Source organism: Pipistrellus hanaki, assembly GCF_964339955.1.
Source record: "Pipistrellus hanaki genome assembly, chromosome: 16".
NCBI classification, from domain to species: domain Eukaryota; kingdom Metazoa; phylum Chordata; class Mammalia; order Chiroptera; family Vespertilionidae; genus Pipistrellus; species Pipistrellus hanaki.
This window is the reverse complement of record NC_140518.1, coordinates 16,184,328-16,204,304: the sequence shown is the minus strand read 5'-3', so window position 1 is coordinate 16,204,304 and position 19,977 is coordinate 16,184,328. Positions and strand designations below refer to the sequence as shown.

Here is a 19,977-nt window from a genome sequence, read left to right as displayed (position 1 = left end):
AACACAGATCCAGAGACAGAGAAGCATGGGACAGACTGTGGAGTGTCAGAGGGGAGGTGGGGGTGGGTAGGTGGGAAGAGATCAATCACAGAACTTGTGTGCATATGTGCGTAACACAAGCTGTGTCATGGATACAGACAGTAAGGTGGTGAAGGCCTGGGGTGGGGGAGAGGTGGACCAAAGGGGGTCAATGGAGAAAAGAAGGGGACATATATAATACTTTCAACAATAAAGATTAAGAAAGAAAAGAAATCAGTGAAGACATGAGAGCCTTGTACAGTCTGGTTCAACCAGACCAGCTACTGGAAAGGGCCTCACTGGACCCCTCAGTCCACCCACAAAGTCCTCTGGTGCTCACACCACCCACCCCGTCACCCCTGAGGGGTTCTCCTCCCTCCTCCCCACATCCAGTCTCTCTCCACGATGGATCGCACAATCACCCCCTCCTCCTCCATTCCATTCCATCGTCCTGATTCGGGGTTCATCACCCCTGGTCTGGACTCTTCCTCTGTTTTCTGAGGCTGGTTTCCCTGCCTCTAGCCCTGCTCCCTGCACACCTTCCTCCGAATTTCTTCACATCCCAGAGCCTCCTCAGGGGAGGGATGTGGCAGGCGCTCGATGACGTGGAGCCCCTGGGTGCACACACGCAGGTAATTCTGCCCGGAACCCGCTCCTCCTCCCCATTTTCTTACTGAACTCGTGTTCATCTTTTTAAACTGGCTCAGATGACCTGCCGTCTAGAACGACTCCGGAGACCACACCGATGCCCACCCAGGCCGTGAGAGATGACAGACTTCCAGGCGTGAACACATGAGAAGTCTTGTCAGTTGAATCAGCTCTGAACCGCGGGACTCACTGATGTGGAAATGTCTTCTCCTCTAGCAGGTCAGTGAATGCATGAATGAATGAATGAACAAATGAATGAGAGAGAATCCCCGAGTCCTCAGAACCTGGCTCAGGCTAGGCACACACTTTCCCAATGAGTATTTGCTGGGCTGGCGAGACCTGAGGGGACACACAGGCAGCAGGTGGGGCTTGATGGGGCAGGAGGGGCCTGGTGGCAAGCCACCTGGCGAGGGGTGTGTGTGTGTGTCTTTGTTACTCCAGCTGTGTGTTTGTTTTAAATTGTTATTGAGGATACTATGCTATGAGTCATTCTAAGAATGCACTTGCTAAATGCACATCTGCATCCATGTGACTGCCACCCAGATCGGGGCACCCCACGTTCATGGTCTCCTCCCTCCTCCCAGGCAGCTCCCCTCGAGGGAAGCCACTGCCTTCCCTGACCCTGGAGGAGCTCTGCCGCGTCTGAATGGGATGGTCCCCCTCTGCCTTGTGGGAGCTGGGAGTCACCCCGCGAATGCCAGCTCCCGGAACCCGGGTGTGAAAGCACGCCGGCAGGTGGGGTTCCTGCCGAACGCAGGATCCGGGGGCTGGAAGTGCGGTGAGTGCCGCCTTCAAGGAGCGGTCTGGAGCAGAACGCTTTCCACCGTCTCTGCTGAGGGCGCCCCATCTTCAGAGCCACCCTCCGTCCAACAGCGAGTCTTTCCTCTCCAGGCGGCATGGGTCAGGCCCGGGCCCCGCTTCCGGCGCCGTGCTGGTCACGACTGTGCTGTGCCCACCTCCTCCGAGAAGCCCGCCGGGCCTGCCGGGCCCACCTCCCGTGCCGGGCAACCTCTGGGCCGCACCTGGGTCTGGCTCTCCCGCCACATCTGACCTCCCGCCCCGACCAGCATCAGCCGCCAGCGCTGCGTTCTCTGGGTCATAGTTACAGGACACTGAGCCCCCACAGCCTCTCCTCGGGGAAACTGAGGCTGCTTCTCCTCCCTGCTGGGCAGCAGGCAGAGGCCTGGGTGCAGTGCTGGCCTGTGTCCCAGGCCAATAAGCCTACCTCAGCCTCCCCACCTCCCACGGGGTAACCATGCCACGTTGTGAGGATGAGAGGAACTACATTTAAGTGCCTGCACTTAGACATTTTCCAGAAGCCGTGGCTCGTGAAGAGGACGGAATCTGGAGCTAGACTGCTTGGGTTTGAATCCTGACGTCACCACTGGTTACTTAGCCCCTCTGCACCTCCGTTTCCTCATCCATACAACGGGAGTCACGCCAACCGATCTCATAGGGTGGCTGAGAATGAACGAAATCAACACTTAGAGTGCTGGGGGCGGTTTCTGGCACATTGCAAAAGTCAGGTGAGAGTCTCTCTCTCTCTCTCTCTCTCTCTCTCTCTCTCTCTCTCTCTCTCTCTCTCTCATCACCCACCTCTGATGAGTGGGAGGGTCTCCTCGGGGTCTCTGAGCCCCAGCACCTCTCTGACTGCTTTCTGCACCAGAGGACACCCCACCAAGGCCTGCTGATCAAACACTAGAAAGCGACCAGGCTTAAAAAACACCCGCACACTCAAACCCGGTACATTTCCTCTGTGATCTCGCTCGGGCGAGGAGGAGACAGGAGGAGGTGACACACACACCACTTCCAAGAAAATGAAAGGCTTTCAAGGGCTGGAGCCGAGGGCTTTGTTTCCGGCTCCAGGAAAGACTGAACAGAAGGAACAGGCGCCGCCATCAGAGACACAGCAATCGCGGCGAGAACCCAGGAACCGCTTTCTCGCCCACATTCTCCGGGTCCCGGGGGTCACGGACATCTCGGCTCAGGGCTGCTGGACTCGGGACCTCGCTGCCTGCCTCGCTATGCGTCCCCCGGCGCTTTTATCTCTTTTTAAAATTGGTTTTTAATTGGTTTCAGGTGTACAACATGGTGATGACACATTTATATAACCTCACCAAGTGATCAAAAGCTATTTGCATGTGACATTATCTGTTAAGGGCTTAATATCCGGAAACGAAATGACTTGTACTTTTTAGTCCTCACGCAGACGGCCGCTAACAGAAGCAGCGGTCGTGAGCAAGTGCTAAGACCTTGGCATTGACTGGCATGTGAAGGGTCAAGGGAGCAAGGGGTCCTGGGAGTGGCCCAGGCACGGTGGAAATTTTCTTTCCTCCAGTACCACCATGCAAAGATTTTTTTTTTCCCCCTAAAGAATTTACACAGATGGAATCGGCAGCGCACAAACTTCAAGACGGAAGAACCCTTTCCTTAAAAGCGCGTGAAGGTCTTGGGGTGCAACGAAGCATGCTTCAACAAGCCACGGGGAGATTTTTTTCCCAGGGAAAATACAAAGCAAGCATCTTCTGTTCATACTTGGTCGGGCTCATATTTTAAGAAACCTGGGCCGGTCTGGCTTCGGCAGAAAAATTCCCCCGAAGGGACATTTCCTGGCACAGCTTTTATGTTAAGTGCTTTGGTTTTACATACGTGATAAAAGCTGGCAAGGCCATATATCTAGGCCTTATTTTCCTTTATACTTACTCCTGTGGTCAGTGGGGGGCACTTTTATTATACGAGATGGATTTCCAGGAATGAAAATGTGTAAACTGTGCTTACGGGAAATAAAGACTCGACTGCGGATGGCTGGCGAAGGAATCAATGTGGCGATCAGTCAGGGTGGTGGCCGGCAATAAAGCTCTGACAAAAGGTGGCTGGGCATGGTGCCGGGAGCGTGTTCCCGGATGAGTTTAAGAATAAAGGGAAGATCCCTGGCCAGGGTGCTCCGTTGGCCGAGCGCCTTCCCATGCATGGAGAGGTCATGGTTAGACTCCGGTCACAGCACATGCCAGGGCTGTGGGCTTGATCCCCAGTAGGGGGTGTGCAGAAAGCAGTCGATCGATGCTCTCATGGATATTTCTCTCTCTCCCTTCTTCTTTCTTGAAAATCAATAAAAACATACTTAAAAAAAAAAAAAAAGATAAAGAGAAGAAGCACCATCACTGCTAAATGGATATATACCGTTTCCCCGAAAAATAAGACAGTGTCTTAGGTATATTAATTTTTTCTCCCAAAGTTGCGCTAGGTCTTATTTTCGGAGGATGTCTTATCTTCGGGGAAACACGGTACATTCATCCACCTGGCTGAGGACAGACTGGCCTTGGGGCCTTTTACATTTAAACACCAGGCTTGTATCTCGTCCTCCCCAGCATAACAGACAATCTGAAGAAGAGAGAGCGAGAGCAGCTACATCACGCACAGTTCCCACGGCCGCATGGGAACCTTTTGGCCAGTTTCTTCCCAATGCCGCTCTCCAGCATCGCAGAGCAGCCCCGCCACACTCCCATCCATTCTGTGCCGGGCGACCTTTCGGAGCTTCCACATCTGTGGGCTTCTGACGCACTCAATTTGCTATTTAATAGAATTCTCCCCGTGTTTAATAACCCTCCTAATAACCGCTGCGTTGAAATAATACATTTTTATCTAGTCGGTGCGTCAAGAACTTTCAAAAGACTGCCTGGAACAGGAAGGACGGGGCTTGTGTGACTTACGTGTGGCAGATAACCAAGGCCCAGAGGAGAAATAATTAGAAAGAAAGAGGGGAGAGAGGGCGGGCGGCAAGGCTGGGGGATGGGAAGGATACGGTTTGCGAAGGATGCTCTCAGAAGCGGCCCCCTAGTTGGCCAGGTGGGTGTGGTGATTGACAGGAGGGGCAGGGGTGTGGCGGCAAACAAAACAAGGGCCTTTGGGACAAATCAAAGCAGCCACCGAGCGGGGAGAGTGTCAGATGAGTGTGCAGGTGGGGGACTGGCGAGGGGCCCGCGGGCAACTCCCTGCAAGCCTGACCCCAAGGCCGTGGCCACGGGCCATCGGTGGCCACCACGGTGGAGGAAGGGAGACGGGCCTAACGGGCCGGGCCAAAGGGGGACTCTCCGCCCACCGGGCATCTGGCCTCGCCGCCCATGCAGGAACGGAACGGATCCGCCGGGAGAAAGACAACGAACGCTATTTTTCATGCGAGAGGAGCGGCCGTCAGGGGAAATCAGAGCCCCTTTGTATGACATGCCAAACTGCTGAGGCGAGGAAACGGCGCGGGCGCGGGCTCCGATGCGCCGGGAACAGCCCGCCCGCCCTGGGGAACCGGCCGTCAATGCGGGCTTGTTATCGGCTTTTCAGAGCGGGAGCAGGAAGCGAGGGGGGGGCGGCCCCCCCCCTCCGGCCGCGGGGCCGAGAGGAGCCGGTGACTCGGCCTTGGCCAGACGGCCGGCCCCTGGAAGGGAGCCTGGATGTCCCGGAATGTCCTCGGGCGTCTGGGGACCCGCCTCTCCTCTCCGCTGTGGTGGGGGCTGGGGCTGGGGGCTGGCGAAGGGCTCCCTTCCTCCAGACCCTCCCTCACGCTGGGACCCCCTGCCCCTCCCGTGGCCCCGCGTGCAGGGCGTTCTTGTCAGCAAATGAGAACAGCTCACCGACTCCAGCCCCAAGCTAAGCACACACCCCTCTCATCTCAGCTCCTGCAGGCAAGTCGGCCCAGGTGCTGCTACCGCGTTTCCCCGAAAATAAGACATCCTCCGAAAATAAGACCTACTTACAGGTTTCCTTCTGAGTGAAATATAAGGCATCCCCCCGAAAATAAGGGCTCCCCCCCACCCCCAGGCTAAACATGAGAGATTTGGTCCTCTGATTCTGAAAGAAATGGAGTCACCAGAAATTCACCAGGAAATTCAGGAATTGGATTGTTAGGATGATGTTCCAGAAGATGATGACATGACTGTCATTGAATAAATGAGTAAATTCTTGATACTGTAGGATTCACAGTTTGTCTGGTTTGTGTTGACAACTACCGTACTACCGTACCGTATACAGGTAATAAATTTCCTTTGTTTTCATTTAACAATAAATGTGTACCGCATTCTTCTTCATGGAAAGATAAGACATCCCCTGAAAATAAGACCTAGCGCATCTTTGGGAGCAAAAAATTAATATCAGACACTGTCTTATTTTCGGGGAAGCAGGGTAACATCCCCATTTTGCAGAGAAAGCCACTGAGGCTGGAAGGAGAGGCAAGGACTGGCCGAGGGGCCACGGCTAGTGGGAGGGAGAGGCCGGATGCAAACCCCGAGTCACTCCGGGGGGATCTGGACCCTCTGCCACCACGTCCTCTCCAAGACGCTGCTCACACAGCCGCCGTGTATTTCCCATGTAACCTCCTGAGGCCCCAGGAGGAGGCCCTGCCGTCCAGGCCTGCTCCGATGCTCCCTACATCCCGGGCTGCACTCTGCTGCCCATCTTCCCTCTGTGGCGCCCAGAGAGTAAGGTGCCCAAGGGCCCTCTTTCCCCAACAGTGCCCAGCAGGTGCCCATGCATGCTCAATCACGACAGAGGTATGAGGAACACTGCTCTCTGGGCAGCCCCCGGCTCTGGGGGAAAATGAGACGTGAGACCTGCGGGTGTCTATCATTATACCCATTTTACAGATGAGGAAACTGAGGCTCAGAGGAGCTAAGGACTTTGCCCAAGGCCACAGAGATAATACAGGAACCAGCAGGAGTCAAGTGCCGATCTCCCCGACCACCCTACCCCCCAGCACCTGTCCTACCGACCAGCACACGGACCTGGCTCAGGCATCACCTCCCCTGGCCCTCTCCTGGACAGGGACTCCCGGTGGGAGAGGTCAGGGAGGGGCGGGGTCTCGCAGACCAGGGGACGAGCCTGACGCGATCCCAGGTGGGACTGGCCCTACGGAAGGGTGCTGAGCGGGGGAGGACACGATCTGACTCACGTTTGTATGAGCGCCTCCCGGCTAGGACTGAAAGGCCGGATGCGGATGAGGGTGGAGGCCAGACGAGAGCGCAGGGCCATCTGAGGCTGCCGCCGGCGTGCGGTGTCAGGGTGGAGAGAGACCGAGCCAGCCGTGCTTCCAAGAAAAGGAGGCTCTGGTCCTGGCCCCTCTGCGGGCCTCTGTGGGAGCCACCGTGCTTTTCACGGCTCTTTCCCGAGAATCCTCTCACTGGGTTTTCACACCGCGGGCGGGGGCGGGGGCGGGGGCCGGGGCGGAGGACACAGGGATAAAAGGAGGAGAGAGAGAGATGGAGGAGGGAGGGAGGGATGAGAGGCGGATGGGGGGGACGGACAGGTATTGTTTGCCAACCGGAGAGCCCGGCACACAGAGGCTCTCAGCAGTTCAGGGGTAAACAGATGATCGTCCAGATGGTGAGTGGCAGAATCAGGACCAGGCCTCCGTCTCCCGACTCCCACCCCGGCCCCTCGACCTCCTTTATCACAGCCCGTGTCCCCGAGCCCACTGCGGCGGCCTCAGAGCCCGCCAGGGAAGGGGATGGGGGGACACGTGTCCTGGGGGGGGCGCCATCACCACCCCAGGCGCTGCCTCTGAGCTGGGCCCTGAATGGACAGCCCTCAGGTCCTGGTTTTAGGGTGCACGGACGCCACAGGGAGCGGGGCGGCCTCAGAGGGGTGAGGACACAGTACCATGCTCCCCGGGAGCCGCCATCCCCGGAGGCACAGCTTCCCCACTCCCAGGCCCCGGGCACCAAGGAGCTGGCCCGGGCCTCACTCAGCTCGGCTGCCAAGGCTGGGCCACTGAATTCTTCGGGAAAACTTCCAAGTTTCAGGAAACATGGAAATGGGGAGAAGGTAACACCTGAGAGTAAGGTGCCGGGCAGGCACCACGAGGGTTATTTGTGTTTTTTTGTTTTTGTTTTTGTTTTGTTTTTCCCTAGGACCTTTACAGCAACCCCAGGGGTTGACTCGATGATGCTTCGGTTTTACAAGGAGAGTAACTGGAGTTCAGAGAGGGTAGGTCATTTGTCTGAAGACACACAGCTGACAAGTGGCAGAGTCTGGACTCAACCCCGGGTCTGTGTGCCTTTAGCGCTGGTGTCTGGGGCTTCCTGGTCGATGAGTGGGGGCTGGGAGGGAGAGGAGCTGGGACAGCCCCCAGCCCCCGCCTGCCTCCCCAGGGAGAGCGGGTGACAGAGAGGCTGATGGCACGCTAGCCGGGGAGTCTAAGCGTTGTTAGTGACGTGGTTCTCTCCCAGGCTCTGGAGCTGGGCTGGGGTCAAGACGCTCCCCTGGGCCTTTCCACACTCAGAGGGGCCATGGCGGGGAGGGGAGAGCCACACACAGCACTTGCCGAGCTCCGATGGGCTTGGCAAGGCAGGAGGCACAGAAGCGTCAGGTGGGGGAGGGGAGAATAACTGGGGGAGGGGCAAGAGCAGCCCCCACACCCCACCCCCCGTTGAAATCCAAAGCCCTTACAAATCCAGCCCTGTGCAGCCCCCTGTGGCCGGAGGACCAGCGCTCAGGAGCCCGAGGGAGGAGCTGGGGTTGACTTTATGGAGGACGGGGTGTGTGTGTGTGTGTGTGTGTGTGTGTGTGTGTGTGGATGTGGGCAGGAGGGAGAGGTCCTGATGTTGCGGGGGAGGGGGGGGAAGGGAGAGCCAAAGCAAGCAGAGGACTCTTCAGACCCAAGCACAGCTCTGGCTCCAGGACCCGGACACTGGGGCCTCTGGCCCCTTCCTGGCTCTGGCAGCGGGAGGGGCCGAGGCGGCGGCCCCAAAGCCAAGACCAGGCGTGGCTAAGCGTGAAGTCACACACCCTGCCGTCCTCCACCCAGCAGACAGCCTGGGTCTTTGCAAAGACCCTGGAACTTCACTGGGGTAGGGGGAGTGTCCTCTGGACCCCAGCCCCGCCCTGACCCAGCAGACACACCCAGGAGCCCTGGAAACACAAAGGAGCAAGCCATCTAGCCCCTGCCCCATGGCCTCCCGGCGACAGGGGACCTTCCGGGCCTCCTCACAGCCCCCGGGCGCTGCAGGAGGGCCGCTAAGTTCCTCGTCTGGCGCCGGCCCACACCCAGGAGCCCGGTGGGAGAGGGAGGCCAGGGCACCTAGCTGTAGGGGTGTGCCGGGTACTTCCACATTTAGAGCCTTGTCATCCCATTTTCCAGACACGTGAGCAACAGCTCAGAGAGGTTAGGTAACCTGCTCAGAGCCACACAGCTACCTGGCAACCCTGGGACCTTCTCTCCCCCAAACGTGGCCTCTTCCCTCTGCCCCTTGCTGCCTTTCCATAAAGTCCATCCATGTGATCGGAGGCTGTCTGGTGTCCAACGAGTCCCAAATACATTTCTCCCGGGCTTCTGTGTCCGAAAGAGCCGGTTTTCTTTTACCACGCGCACTGCAGCTCTGACACGTGGCCGTGTTCTCTCTGTCCCGCCCCCGGGAGGCCCAGAGACACATCGGTGGCCCGCTGCTGGCAATGGAGCCAGGCTTCCGTGCACTCACAGGGCTCAACCTTCTTATCTGCCTAATTTTAACTTCCGTCCCAGTCCCTCACCTATTTCCTTCCTTCCTTCCTTCCTTCCTTCCTTCCTTCCTTCCTTCCTTCCTTCCTTCCTTCCTTCCTTCTTTCCTTTTTTGGTTGGAGACAAAAAGAACAGACAGAGGAAAGCCACGTGACGCACCCTGCACAGCTTGGGAAAGTTTTTTCATACAAAGAAACGGATACGTTAGGGAAAAAGGCCCTTGGTCTGGTACCGGGTCCTGACTTACAGCTCAGAAAAGATGGTCTGTGTGGCGCTTCCCAGGAGGCGGGCTCCGGGGGGTCCGGCAGGTCCTGCCTGGCCCGCCCCTGGGGGCAGACCTGGTGTGCTCTCTTTCCGGAGCTGGTCCCCGGGTGCCAGACCTGCACGTGCACACCCCTGGGAGAGCGCCCTTGCGGAGGACAGCGCTGCTCGGAGTGTGTGCAGGGGAGCTGTGGTGGAGGGGCGACCGCGGCACAGGGAGGCCCGCGGCACAGTGAGGTCCTTGCCTCTCTGCATTTCTTGCTTCTCACCCGGCGCTATGGCGGCTGCTTCTCGCCCAGCCTCCCCCCAGGTGCCGGCCCGAGGGGAGGCTGTGCAGACAGAGTCCTATCCAGGCAGCCCCTACACCCACTTCTGCTTCTGGCTCCGTTACCTGTGTGACCTTGGGTACGTCTCTCTGCCTCTCTGGTCTGTAGCCCCATTTGCTTGCAGAGCGTGAGGATTGGGCCGCATCATTAATTTGCCTCCCCTGTGTGGACGCATGCTGGGCTGTCACAGGCAGGGGGAGCTGGGTCACCTGCAACCTGCAACTCATTCTTCTTCTTTTTTTTTTTTTTTTAATTTAAAAATAATTTTTCCAATTATAGTTGACATTCAATATTATTTTATATTACTTTCAGGTGAACAGCACCGTGTTTAGACAAACCTATATACTTTATAAAGTGACCCCCTGATATGTTAAGAAGCCATCTGGCATCACACATAGCAGTTATAATAATATTGACTATATTTCCTACTAGTGACCTGGGGCACAAAATGTGAGCATTGCGGAGAGGGTCCCGCAGCTCAGCCTGCATCCTCTCCAATCTGGGACCCCTCAGGGGATATCTGACTGCCGGTTTAGGCCTGAACCGGCAGTAGGACATCTTTCTTGCAATCTGGGACTGCTGGCTCCTAACTGCTCATCTGCCTGCCTGCCTGCCTGCCTGATTGTCTCTAACCACTCTGCCTGCCGGCCTGATTGCCCCCAAATGCCTTCGCCGCCAGCCTGCTTGCCCCCAGCTGCCCACCCCGCCAGCCTGTTTTCCCCCCACTTTCCCCCCCACACACACTGGCCTATTCACTTCCAACTGCCCTTCCCTGCTGGCCTGATCGTCCCTAACACTTCTGCCTCAGTCCCACCACCACAGCTTTGTCCAGAAGGATATCCAGAGGTCTCCCGGTCTAATTAGCATATTACCCTTTTATTAGTATAGATTATTAATATAGATGTTGTACTTTACAGCTCCATGACTGTTTTGTAACTGACAACTTGTACTTTCCAATCCCTTCACCCTTTTCATCCAGCTCCCCTCCCCTCAGGCAACCGCCAGCAGAATTCATTACTCTTAAGAAAGGAATAAACAAACGACAAGTGTTGATGAGGATGCGGAGAAGAAGGAACCCTCGTGCACTGCTGGTGGGAATGCAGACTGGTGCAGCCACTGTGGAGAACAGTATGGAGTTTCCTCAAAAACTAAAAATGGAACTCCCATTTGACCCAATAATCCCACCCCTAGGAATATATCCCAAGAAACTAGAAACACCAATCAGAAAGGATACACACACCCCTATGTTCATAGCAGCACAATTTACAATAGTTAAGATTTGGAAACAGCCTAGGTGCCCGTCAGCAGATGACTGGATCAGAAAACTATGGTACATCTACACAATGGAATACTATGCTGCCATAAAAAAGAAGGAATTCTTACCAGTTGCAGCAACCTGGAGGGAACTAGAGAGCATTGTGCTGAGTGAAACAAGCCAGTCAATGAAAGAAAAACACCACATGATCTCACTCATTTGTGGATAATAAAGAACATTATAAACCAATGAACAAAAAGATAGATACAGAGGCAGTAAAACATCAAACAGACTGTCACATTACAGCGGGAAGGTTAGGGAGAGGTGGGGGAGATAAGAGATCAACTGAAGGACTTGTATGCATGCATATATGCATAACCAATGAACGCAAAACACTGGGGGGGAGGGCATGTATGGGAGTGGGAGGGGCAATGGTAAGATATGTACACATATAATACCTTACTAAAAAAAAGAAGAAAAAAAAGGAATAGAACGGGCACCATCTATGTCTCCTGCCACCTAAAGCTGGGTCACCCCCTTAGGATAGATGCTCCCCCAACGTGCATTCCATGTGTTTTCTAGGAGAGAGAAACAAGTGGCATTCCTGCCAGCTCCCAGCAACCGGGCCAGCCCCTGCCCCACCTGAATGACGCTTTCCTCAGAGCAGTGGTTCCCCACGGGGGGTGGGGGGGGCCGCAAGTACACTCCCCCACCCCAGGGGACGTTTAACAAAGTCTGGAGATATTTCTGGTGGCCTCAACTTGCTGGGCAGAAGGAAGATGCTACTGGCTGCTGGGGAGAGAAGCCAGAGGTGCCGCTCCACCTCCCACACACACGGACAGCCCCACACAACCGATGCTCTGCCCAGGCGTGGCCAGGACCGAGGGGACACCTGCCCTGCCCTGAGGGGCAGGTGATTCTCCAGAGTCAGGCTGTGCGGTACTTTCCAACACCACTTGGCTGTGGGGGTGTCGGGGAGTAGTGTCAAAATCTGGGTCCCTCATGGGTACCCTCTTGATTGCCTTTCCCAACCCTGCTCCTCCATCTTCCCAACACTGACACCTCTAACCCACCAGCCGCCGTAGCCCCAAGTCCAGGCAGTCACCCTTGATTCGTCACCCCCCCTCCCGCCCTTCCCTCTTCCTCTCCATCGCTGCTGCCGCCTCTTGGCCCTGGGACCCCATTCTAGTCCCTTGCAACCATGTCCAGACTCATGTCCTGGTGGCCTCCCTTGCTTTCCAGAAGCTTCTCCACATGCAGCCATACAACATTCTGAAAGCATAAATCAGACTCCCTTTATGCCCCTGCCCTAAAGCCCCCCTAAGCTTTTTACGGGATCCCACATAAAGCCAGCTCTTGCCTCTGCCTTCCAAACCTCTGCCCCGCCCCCAGGCAGCCGAGGAGCCTTGCCCGCCCTCCCCGTCACTCTCCTCCATCCCCATCAGCTTCTTTCCTCCGGGGGCCCTGGCTTTCCTTCCTGGCAGGCCTTCGCCAGCCCTCCTCTGACAGCTCCTGCCTGTCCCCTCCACTGACAGCAGCCCTCCCAGCCTCCGTCAGCGCAGTCCCCGCGGTTTTCATCACAGCACTCATCAGTACCTGGAAGTGCCAGCTGCCTCATTAGAATGCCAGCTCCAGGGGAGCAGGGACCGGCGCTGTGGCTCTGTCCCATCCACCACCGTGACTCAGAGCCTGCCAGGTCCGACACAGCACGTGCTCAGTGAGCATGGGCTGGATGAGTGAGTGAGTGAGTGAATGAATGAATGGCCGCACGCATGCATGTGTGAATGAATGAACAGACGCATGCCTGGCAGAAAAAAGGCTGGGAGCCGTTGAACTAAGTAACCTCAAAGGCTCTTCCGGTTGGAGAAGCCGCTCCGATCCTATGGGCCTGCAGCAGGCACCGTGAGCCTGGTTCCACCGGGACACTGTGGCGGGGGGCACTCTCTGGGGCTGAGGCGTCAGGAAGTCCAAGGTAGGAGGAAAGTTCCAGGTTACCCAGACCCCAGAGGAGGAAAGGGAGGCCCACCAGGCTCTCTCCCACAGCCCCGCATGGGCTGTCCTCTTCCCTGCCCCCCTCACCTTTGAACCCTGGATCTGATGACCCGAGGCCCCTAGTGCTCTGAACGTCCACGACTATGTCCTGGAACACCCAGGATCGTGGCCTTCTGAGGAGGCGCGCCCAGGACGCTTCTCTTAAAGAACCGCCAGTTTCCCGTGGAAACTTCCTGAAGCCGTAGACATGCTCTGCGGTGGGGCCATTAAGTCAGATCCCAGGCCGGGGCCCACCATGATGCCCAGCTTCTCCTAAGTCCTGAGGCTCCAGGTAAAGGGAGCGAGTATTTTATTACGAGATAGGAGGAGAGAGTGAAGAACAGAAGAAGGTGAAGAGACGGGGCAGGGCACGAGGGAAGGTAGACACGAGATGGGACTGCCAGGGCCCCTCCCCGGATGACTGGAGAGGAGCACCAGCGACACAGCAGGGACAATCCACAGGTGGACACGCTAATCCCAGCAGTGCTTGCAGGTGGGGTGACTCAGTGGGGATTCGCTCAGGAGGGCGGGGCCCTCAGGATGGACTTAGCGCCCTTCTACGAAGAGACCACGTGAACACAGCGAGAAGGTGGCAATCTGCAAGCCGGGAAGAGAGCCCTCACCAGGAACCCAAGTGGCTGGCACCTTGACCTTGGACTTCCATCCTTACAGAACTGTGAGCAATAATGGCACGGCTCAGGGGTTGAGCATCGACCTATGAACCAGGAGGTCACGGTTCAGTTCCCCGAAGCCCGTCAGTCAGGGCACATGACCCCGGTTGCAGGCTCGCACCCCAGTGTGGGGTGTGCAGGAGGCAGCCAATTCAATGATTCTCTACCATCAATGATGTTTCTATCTCTCTCTCCCTCTTCCTGCCTTTCTGAAATCAATAAAAATATCTTTCAAAAAAAAAATGCCTGCTGTTTAAGCCACTGAATCTATCCTATTTTGCTATGGCAGCCCAAGCTGACTATTATAACACCCTTCCCAAATCTGGGTGATTTGAGAAAGAAAAAAGAAAGCAGAAAAAAGGGCACCCCCCGCCCCCCCTTGGCCGGTGGAAGCCTGGCCTGACTGCCCATGCGCAGCGGAGACCGGGACAACAGAAGGCGTCCTGTTCTCAGCAGCTGTGGCCGCCCTGAGCCCAGTGTCTACACCTGGAAAAGGCAGATAATTAACATCTACCTCCGAGGGCTGTTGACAATTACACCAACTAATGTACGTCCCCGCACGAGGTCTTCAATGCCTGACGGCTGTGAGCACTGACACCGGAGGGCAAAGCAGGACCCGAGGCGGGTGACACAGGCTGGGCTGGCGGGAAGGGGGCCTGTGCCTTCCCGGTGCCGGCTGCTGTCAAGCCCCGGGGCCTGACGGACAGGCTGCCGAGTGCTATTGCAAGAGAAAATGAAAGCAAACACACACAGGGATGGTTCTCGGCCCAGTGCCTGGCCTGGGGCAGGTGGAGGAAGGATGTGGTTTGGATCTAAACCTTCTGAGTGGTGTGATGTGGGGAGCATGGCTTAAGGCAGAGCTTCCCAGCTGATTTTCAGCTGGGAAGCTCTGCCTTAAGCCATGCTCCCCACATCACACCATCGTGGGGGGCTTGCCTCCACCTGGGAGCACCCCGGAGGACTGGGAAGAGGGGCTGGAGCCCTGGGCCGTCATGGATGTCTGTCTTCTCCCTCCCCAGCCCTGGGGGACAGGATTAACCTTCTCTTTCCCGCGGTGTGCCGTGGTGTGAACAGAGTGTGGGGAGATGCTGCGCAGGTCATGCTGAGCATGACTGGGGCAAAGGACCCTGTCACTCTCAGGGTCCACAATCTTTCCACACCTTCCCAGGCTATGTCCAGAGCGGAGCTGGCACCGCGGGCACAGGGCCCACCCCTGGCACCAAGGCTGCCATGTTAAGGCTCTGACAGAGGAGGGGCAGGGCGCTGCGAGGCTGTCCTTGGCCAGGACGGTTTACTCAGGGGCCAGGGCTCTCCTGGTGGCCGCCCAGGGCCTGGGTCCCCCGTGGCCGCTCCGGAGCGGACCCCACGTGGGCATGCTGGCGTTGACATGCTGACAGGAGCTGCTGTCTGTCGCCTGGGCCCCGGGTCTCCTGGTCCCTCTCCTTGTTCTCCCAAGTCTCCTGTCCCCACACACACACAGCAACGGCTCCGAAATGCTAGTTGACATTCTATCTGCAGCTTGCCTAATTCCAAATGCATGAGAGGTTGGACGAATGTTGGCTGGCGACTCCTGTGATTGAAAAGTCTGCAAAGATTTATTACTCTTCTTTCCCGATGTCCCAAGAAGGCTGAGTGTCACCAAAGATACAAAGAAAGAATAAATAGGGGTCCTGGGGAGGGAAGGCGCAGAGGGCCGGTTATGGTTAGGACAAGCTAGTCCAGAACATGGTGGAGGGGGTGGGGGTGGGGGAGAAAGAGACGGGGGGGGGGGGGGGGGGGATTGACTTATGAACTAGGAGGTCACGGTTCAGTTCCCAGAAGCCCGTCAGGGCACATGCCCAGGTTGCAGGCTTGCATTGGGGTGTGTGTGTGTGTGTAGAAAATGCATTATGCAATATTTGTGTATCACTTGTACCTTCTCACTTCTAAATGCCTTCCTTCCCGCACAGTCAGGTACCTGGTTCTACGTGCTGCAATGTAACGGCATCCCAGAGGCTGTCGGGAAGGGGCGGGATGACGTGGTGGGAAGAGCCCTCCAGTGAGCCAAATCTGGCCCGCAGCCTCCTTCCTGGGGGCCCCGGGGACTTCAAGTGCCTTTCCCTCTCTGAGGCTGCTTCCCCTCTGCGGGTGGGTGAAGACAGCGCCCTCTCGGGGCCACCGTGATCATGCCGAGAGGTAACCTGCACAGGCTCTGGGCACTGGGGTCTGTGACTCTTGTCCAATAGAAGGGCAGAGGGGAAGACCAGGGGTTTTTTTTGGGGGGGGCGGGGGGGAGTGTCAGAAAAAGCCTGGGGGGTATTTGGGGACCAGGGCAGCACCCAGGGCCCTCCTGCAGGCCGCCCCACCAAACTGCATGGCTGCTGTTCGCACACTGAGAGCTGGGCTCTCCTGGCCGGGCCACTTCATTGATGGGGAACCACCGGGAAACGGAACCCTTAGAGTTCCCCATCACAACCGGCGCTTTGTTAGCGGCCTGCTGCAGTGTTCCTCAGCTTCCGCTCAGAGGTTTGATCTCTCTCCCTCTCTCTCTCTCTCTCTCTCTCTCTCTCTCTCTCTCTCTCTCTCTCTCTCTTCCTTCTACCATGTAGTGCTTTGGGGCACTTTGTTAGAGAACAGGTGGAAATAATGCATCTGACACACAAAAACCGACACTGAGGTGCCCGAGGGCGCGCCCCCCCCCCCCCCATGCTCCCAGGGAGTGGCCTGGGGTTAATGTGCTGCCTGTCGCTCAGCCCAGACACTGGCTGGCAGGCGGTGGCGTCGTCGATGTGAGATTTCCCTGTTGGGCTCTGTGATGTGCTGTGATGAGATAAGCTGGCAGCTTCCACACAGGTGGGGGGACTGTCATGATGATTCCAGTCACGACAAGAAATTCTGAACCAGCTCTTCCAGCCCTGGGTTGGTCCAGGGATGCTCTGGCCCTGGGAGGTGGCCTGGCGTGGCCCTGGAAGCCCTGGCCTCGGGGGGCTGGCAGAGACGCAGGTGAAGGCCCCCCAATGGCAGTCCCCCACCCTCCCTCCGCCGGCGGCCCAGCGCTTGGGGCCTTCCTGATGAACACGTCCATCCTCATTAGGGTGAGGGATGAATAAAGGAGGCGTGTGAGCCTCTGAGGAAGCTGGACAGCCGGGTTCACGGGTGCGTCTGGGGGGTGACGGGGGCATGACTGACTGTGCCACGTGGGCAGCGCCCCGCGGGGCCCCCCCCACTCCGTGTCTCACTCAGGTGCCGTGGCACGTGGGCACGGCCCCCACAGGAGGGGAGTAGGTGTTTGTGATCTGAGCCATCGCACCCCCCAAGTAACGCTTTTCAAAAGGCAGGAGGAGGGGGTGCTCGTGGGCTCCCACTCCTTTGTGCAGCTGTGTTTCCCAAACTCCTGACGCACCGGCACCCTGGCAGGCACGGAAGCTTCCGACCACAAAAGGCAGAGCCACCGAGACTGGGGGTGGACGTGGGGGTCGGAGGGGGGCAGGGCTCCAGATAAGAACAGGCCTGGCCTGGGAGGGGAGAGAGGGGACAAGCTGGACCTCGCCGAGCCAACTCAGCTCTGTACATCGGACAAAAGCCTCTGTACATCGGACTCCAAACGCGGCCAGAAACGGGCCATCTTTTCAGAGCTCCTCCCCAACTTCCACCGAGACCCAGCCACGCCGAGCTGTGAACCGTTAACCGCGGCCAGGGCGGCCAGGGGTGCGGGAGAATCTCCCCGGAACACGGAGGGGGCGGTGGGAACACGCGGGAGAGGCCACAGGAAAACAACGACGGAACTCCACCGGAAGGTTTCGGAAAGAGATGCTCTGCCTCTTCTTCCCCCATCTCGCCTCCCGCGGGAACGCCAAGCCCGAGAGGCAGACGGTCCCCACCTGAGCGGGGCGGAGGGCCCTCCACGGCCACCTGTTGGCACCAGCTCCGCAGCCGGCGGCCGGCACCGCGAGGCGCTCAAGTCCGCCCGGCGCGCGTGGCCATTGGCGGCGCCGGGGCTCCCCTGTCCCCCCTCCCCGGAGGGAGCGGTCCCCACAGTCCCGGGCCCCACATCCCGGCCCCTAGAGGCATCCCAGCCTCACACCGCGACTCGGTCTCCCGTGCCTCGGAGGGAGGAGGGAGATCCAGGCGCATCGCCTCTCCATCCTAGGCCGGGGGCGGCCACGCCCCTCCCGGGCCCGCGGGTCCCCCCTCCGCGCCCCGGTTCTCCAAGGAGGCCTCCCGCAGCCTCCGGGCCCGGGACCGCCTCGGAGGGCCCGCTGCCTCAGCCAGGGGAGACTGGGTGTCGCTCCCTTTCCGTTTCCACCGAGCAGGCAGGAGCGGGCGAGCAGCCCCATGAAAGAACAGGGGATGGAGCAGGTCTCGGCGGCGGCGTCAGGTTCACGGGCAACCAGGGCTCCCCGAGACCCGCTGGGAGCCCAGTCCTCACCCCCAGCCCTCGGCCCCGGGCCTGGAGCTGGATCGGAGCGGTCCCGGCGCTCCCCACCCCCCGGCCGGCCCCGCCCCGGGATGACCAGTTCCCATAGCAATCGCAGAGACACTGGTTGCCAAGCAACCCCTCCCCTCCGCCCTCCCCTCCTCCCGTGTCTGCTCCCCCCACCCCAGCCTCCGCCCGCCCCCCCAGCGAGCCTCCCCGCCCCCGGGGGCGCCGGCGCGGGCCCTGGGGACCGGTTTGGTGTCCGGCTGCGCGCGCGCGCGTGAGTTTCGGGGTGTTTCATTGTGTGTGTGCGAGGGGGTGTGCGTGTGCCGGCGGAGAGTTTGTGGGGTCGGTGTGTTTGGGTTGGGGGCAGGGTCCCCAGCCGCCCGCTGGCTCCGGCTCCTTTGTGTCTCGCGCGGAGCCAGCCGGTGCCGCGCCCACCCCCTTCCCGGCCGGCGCCCCGGACCGGGGACAGGGTGGCGTGTGTGTGCGTGCGTGCGTGTGTGTGTGTGTGTGTGTGTGTGTGTTGGGGATGGGGGGGGGGGGGCTGCCGGAGCCGGCCGTACCTTCGATGCAGCACACCCGCCACAGCCCCGAGTGGGTGAGGTCCCCGCGGGCGCGGCGGGGCGGGGGCCCGTCGTCCATGGTCAGGTTGCTGCCGTTGCAGATGTGCGCGCTGGAGTAGAGCCAGTAGTCGGTGCCGATGGCGATGGCCATGAGCGAGAAGGCGGCGAAGGCTCCGGCCGTGGTCAGCAGCATCTGCAGCCCGCGGTCGCATCGCACCATGGTGGGCGCCTCATAGTCCGCCGCCCGCCCGCCCGCCGGCCCGGCCCGCCGCGCCCGCCCGCCCGCCGGCCTCCGCGCGCCGCTCCGGGGGCGCCGGGCTGGGGGCCGAGGGCCGGGGGGCGGCGCCCGCTGCGCTCCGCGCTCCCACCCCGCGCCCGCTGCCTGCGCTCCGCCGCGCGGGCTCCAACTCCGAGCGCGGCGGCGGCGGGGCGAGGGCTGCGCGGACCGCCCGACCCGCCGGCTGCGGCGTCCGGGGGCTCCTCCCTCTCCGCCCGCCTCCCTCCCGCCCTCCCTCCCCGCGGCCCGGCCTCCGCCCCGCGCCCTCCCGCCGCCGCCGCCGCCGCCGCCGCGCTCCGGGCCCGCTCCTCCCGGCGCCGCCCCCCGCGCCGCGGCCCCCCCTGCGCCGCCCGGGCTCGCCCCGCCCGCCGCCCCGCTCCCGCGCGCCCTCCCCGCCTCCCGCTCCATTCACATTGTTAGCGCCGAGCAGGCCGCCGCACCAGCTCCCCGGGAGCGGGGCGCAAACCCCGATTCCACCCCGGGGCGCCCAGGCGTCCCTTAGACGGCCCCGGGGACTCTGACGGGTGGAGTGTGTGAGTGTGTGTGTGTGTGTGATCATTACCTTCACCTGGCGAGGACTGAGAGGAGTGTGTGTGTGTGTGTGTGTGTGTGTGTGTGTGTGATCATTACCTTCACCTGGCGAGGACTGTAGAGGAGTGTGTGTGTGTGTGTGTGTGTGTGTGTGATCAGTACCTTCACCTGGCGAGGACTGAGAGGAGTGTGTGTGTGTGTGTGTGTGTGTGTGATCAGTACCTTCACCTGGCAAGGACTGAGAGGAGTGTGTGTGTGTGTGTGTGTGTGTGATCAGTACCTTCACCTGGCGAGGACTGAGAGGAGTGTGTGTGTGTGTGTGTGTGTGTGTGTGTGTGATCAGTACCTTCAGCTGGCGAGGACTGAGAGGAGTGTGTGTGTGTGTGTGTGTGTGTGTGTGTGTGTGTGATATCAGTACCTTCACCTGGCGAGGACTGAGAGGAGTGGGTGTGGGAGTGTGTGGGAGTGTGTGTGTGTGTGTGTGTGATCAGTACCTTCACCTGGCGAGGACTGTA

General features: G+C 59.2%; 1 protein-coding gene across 1 annotated transcript in view; it reads right to left on the bottom strand.

The window, feature by feature from the left end:
- The window catches only part of CACNG4 (calcium voltage-gated channel auxiliary subunit gamma 4), a 51,622-nt gene extending 32,501 nt beyond the window's left edge, over positions 1 to 19,121 (bottom strand). Inside the window, exon 1 of the mRNA XM_084863772.1 lies at positions 18,655 to 19,121. Coding sequence (XP_084719898.1) covers positions 18,655 to 18,874 — 220 coding nt within the window. The 5' untranslated portion in view covers positions 18,875 to 19,121. The remainder of the gene's footprint in view (positions 1 to 18,654) is intronic.
- Between the last annotated feature and the right edge of the window lie 856 nt (positions 19,122 to 19,977).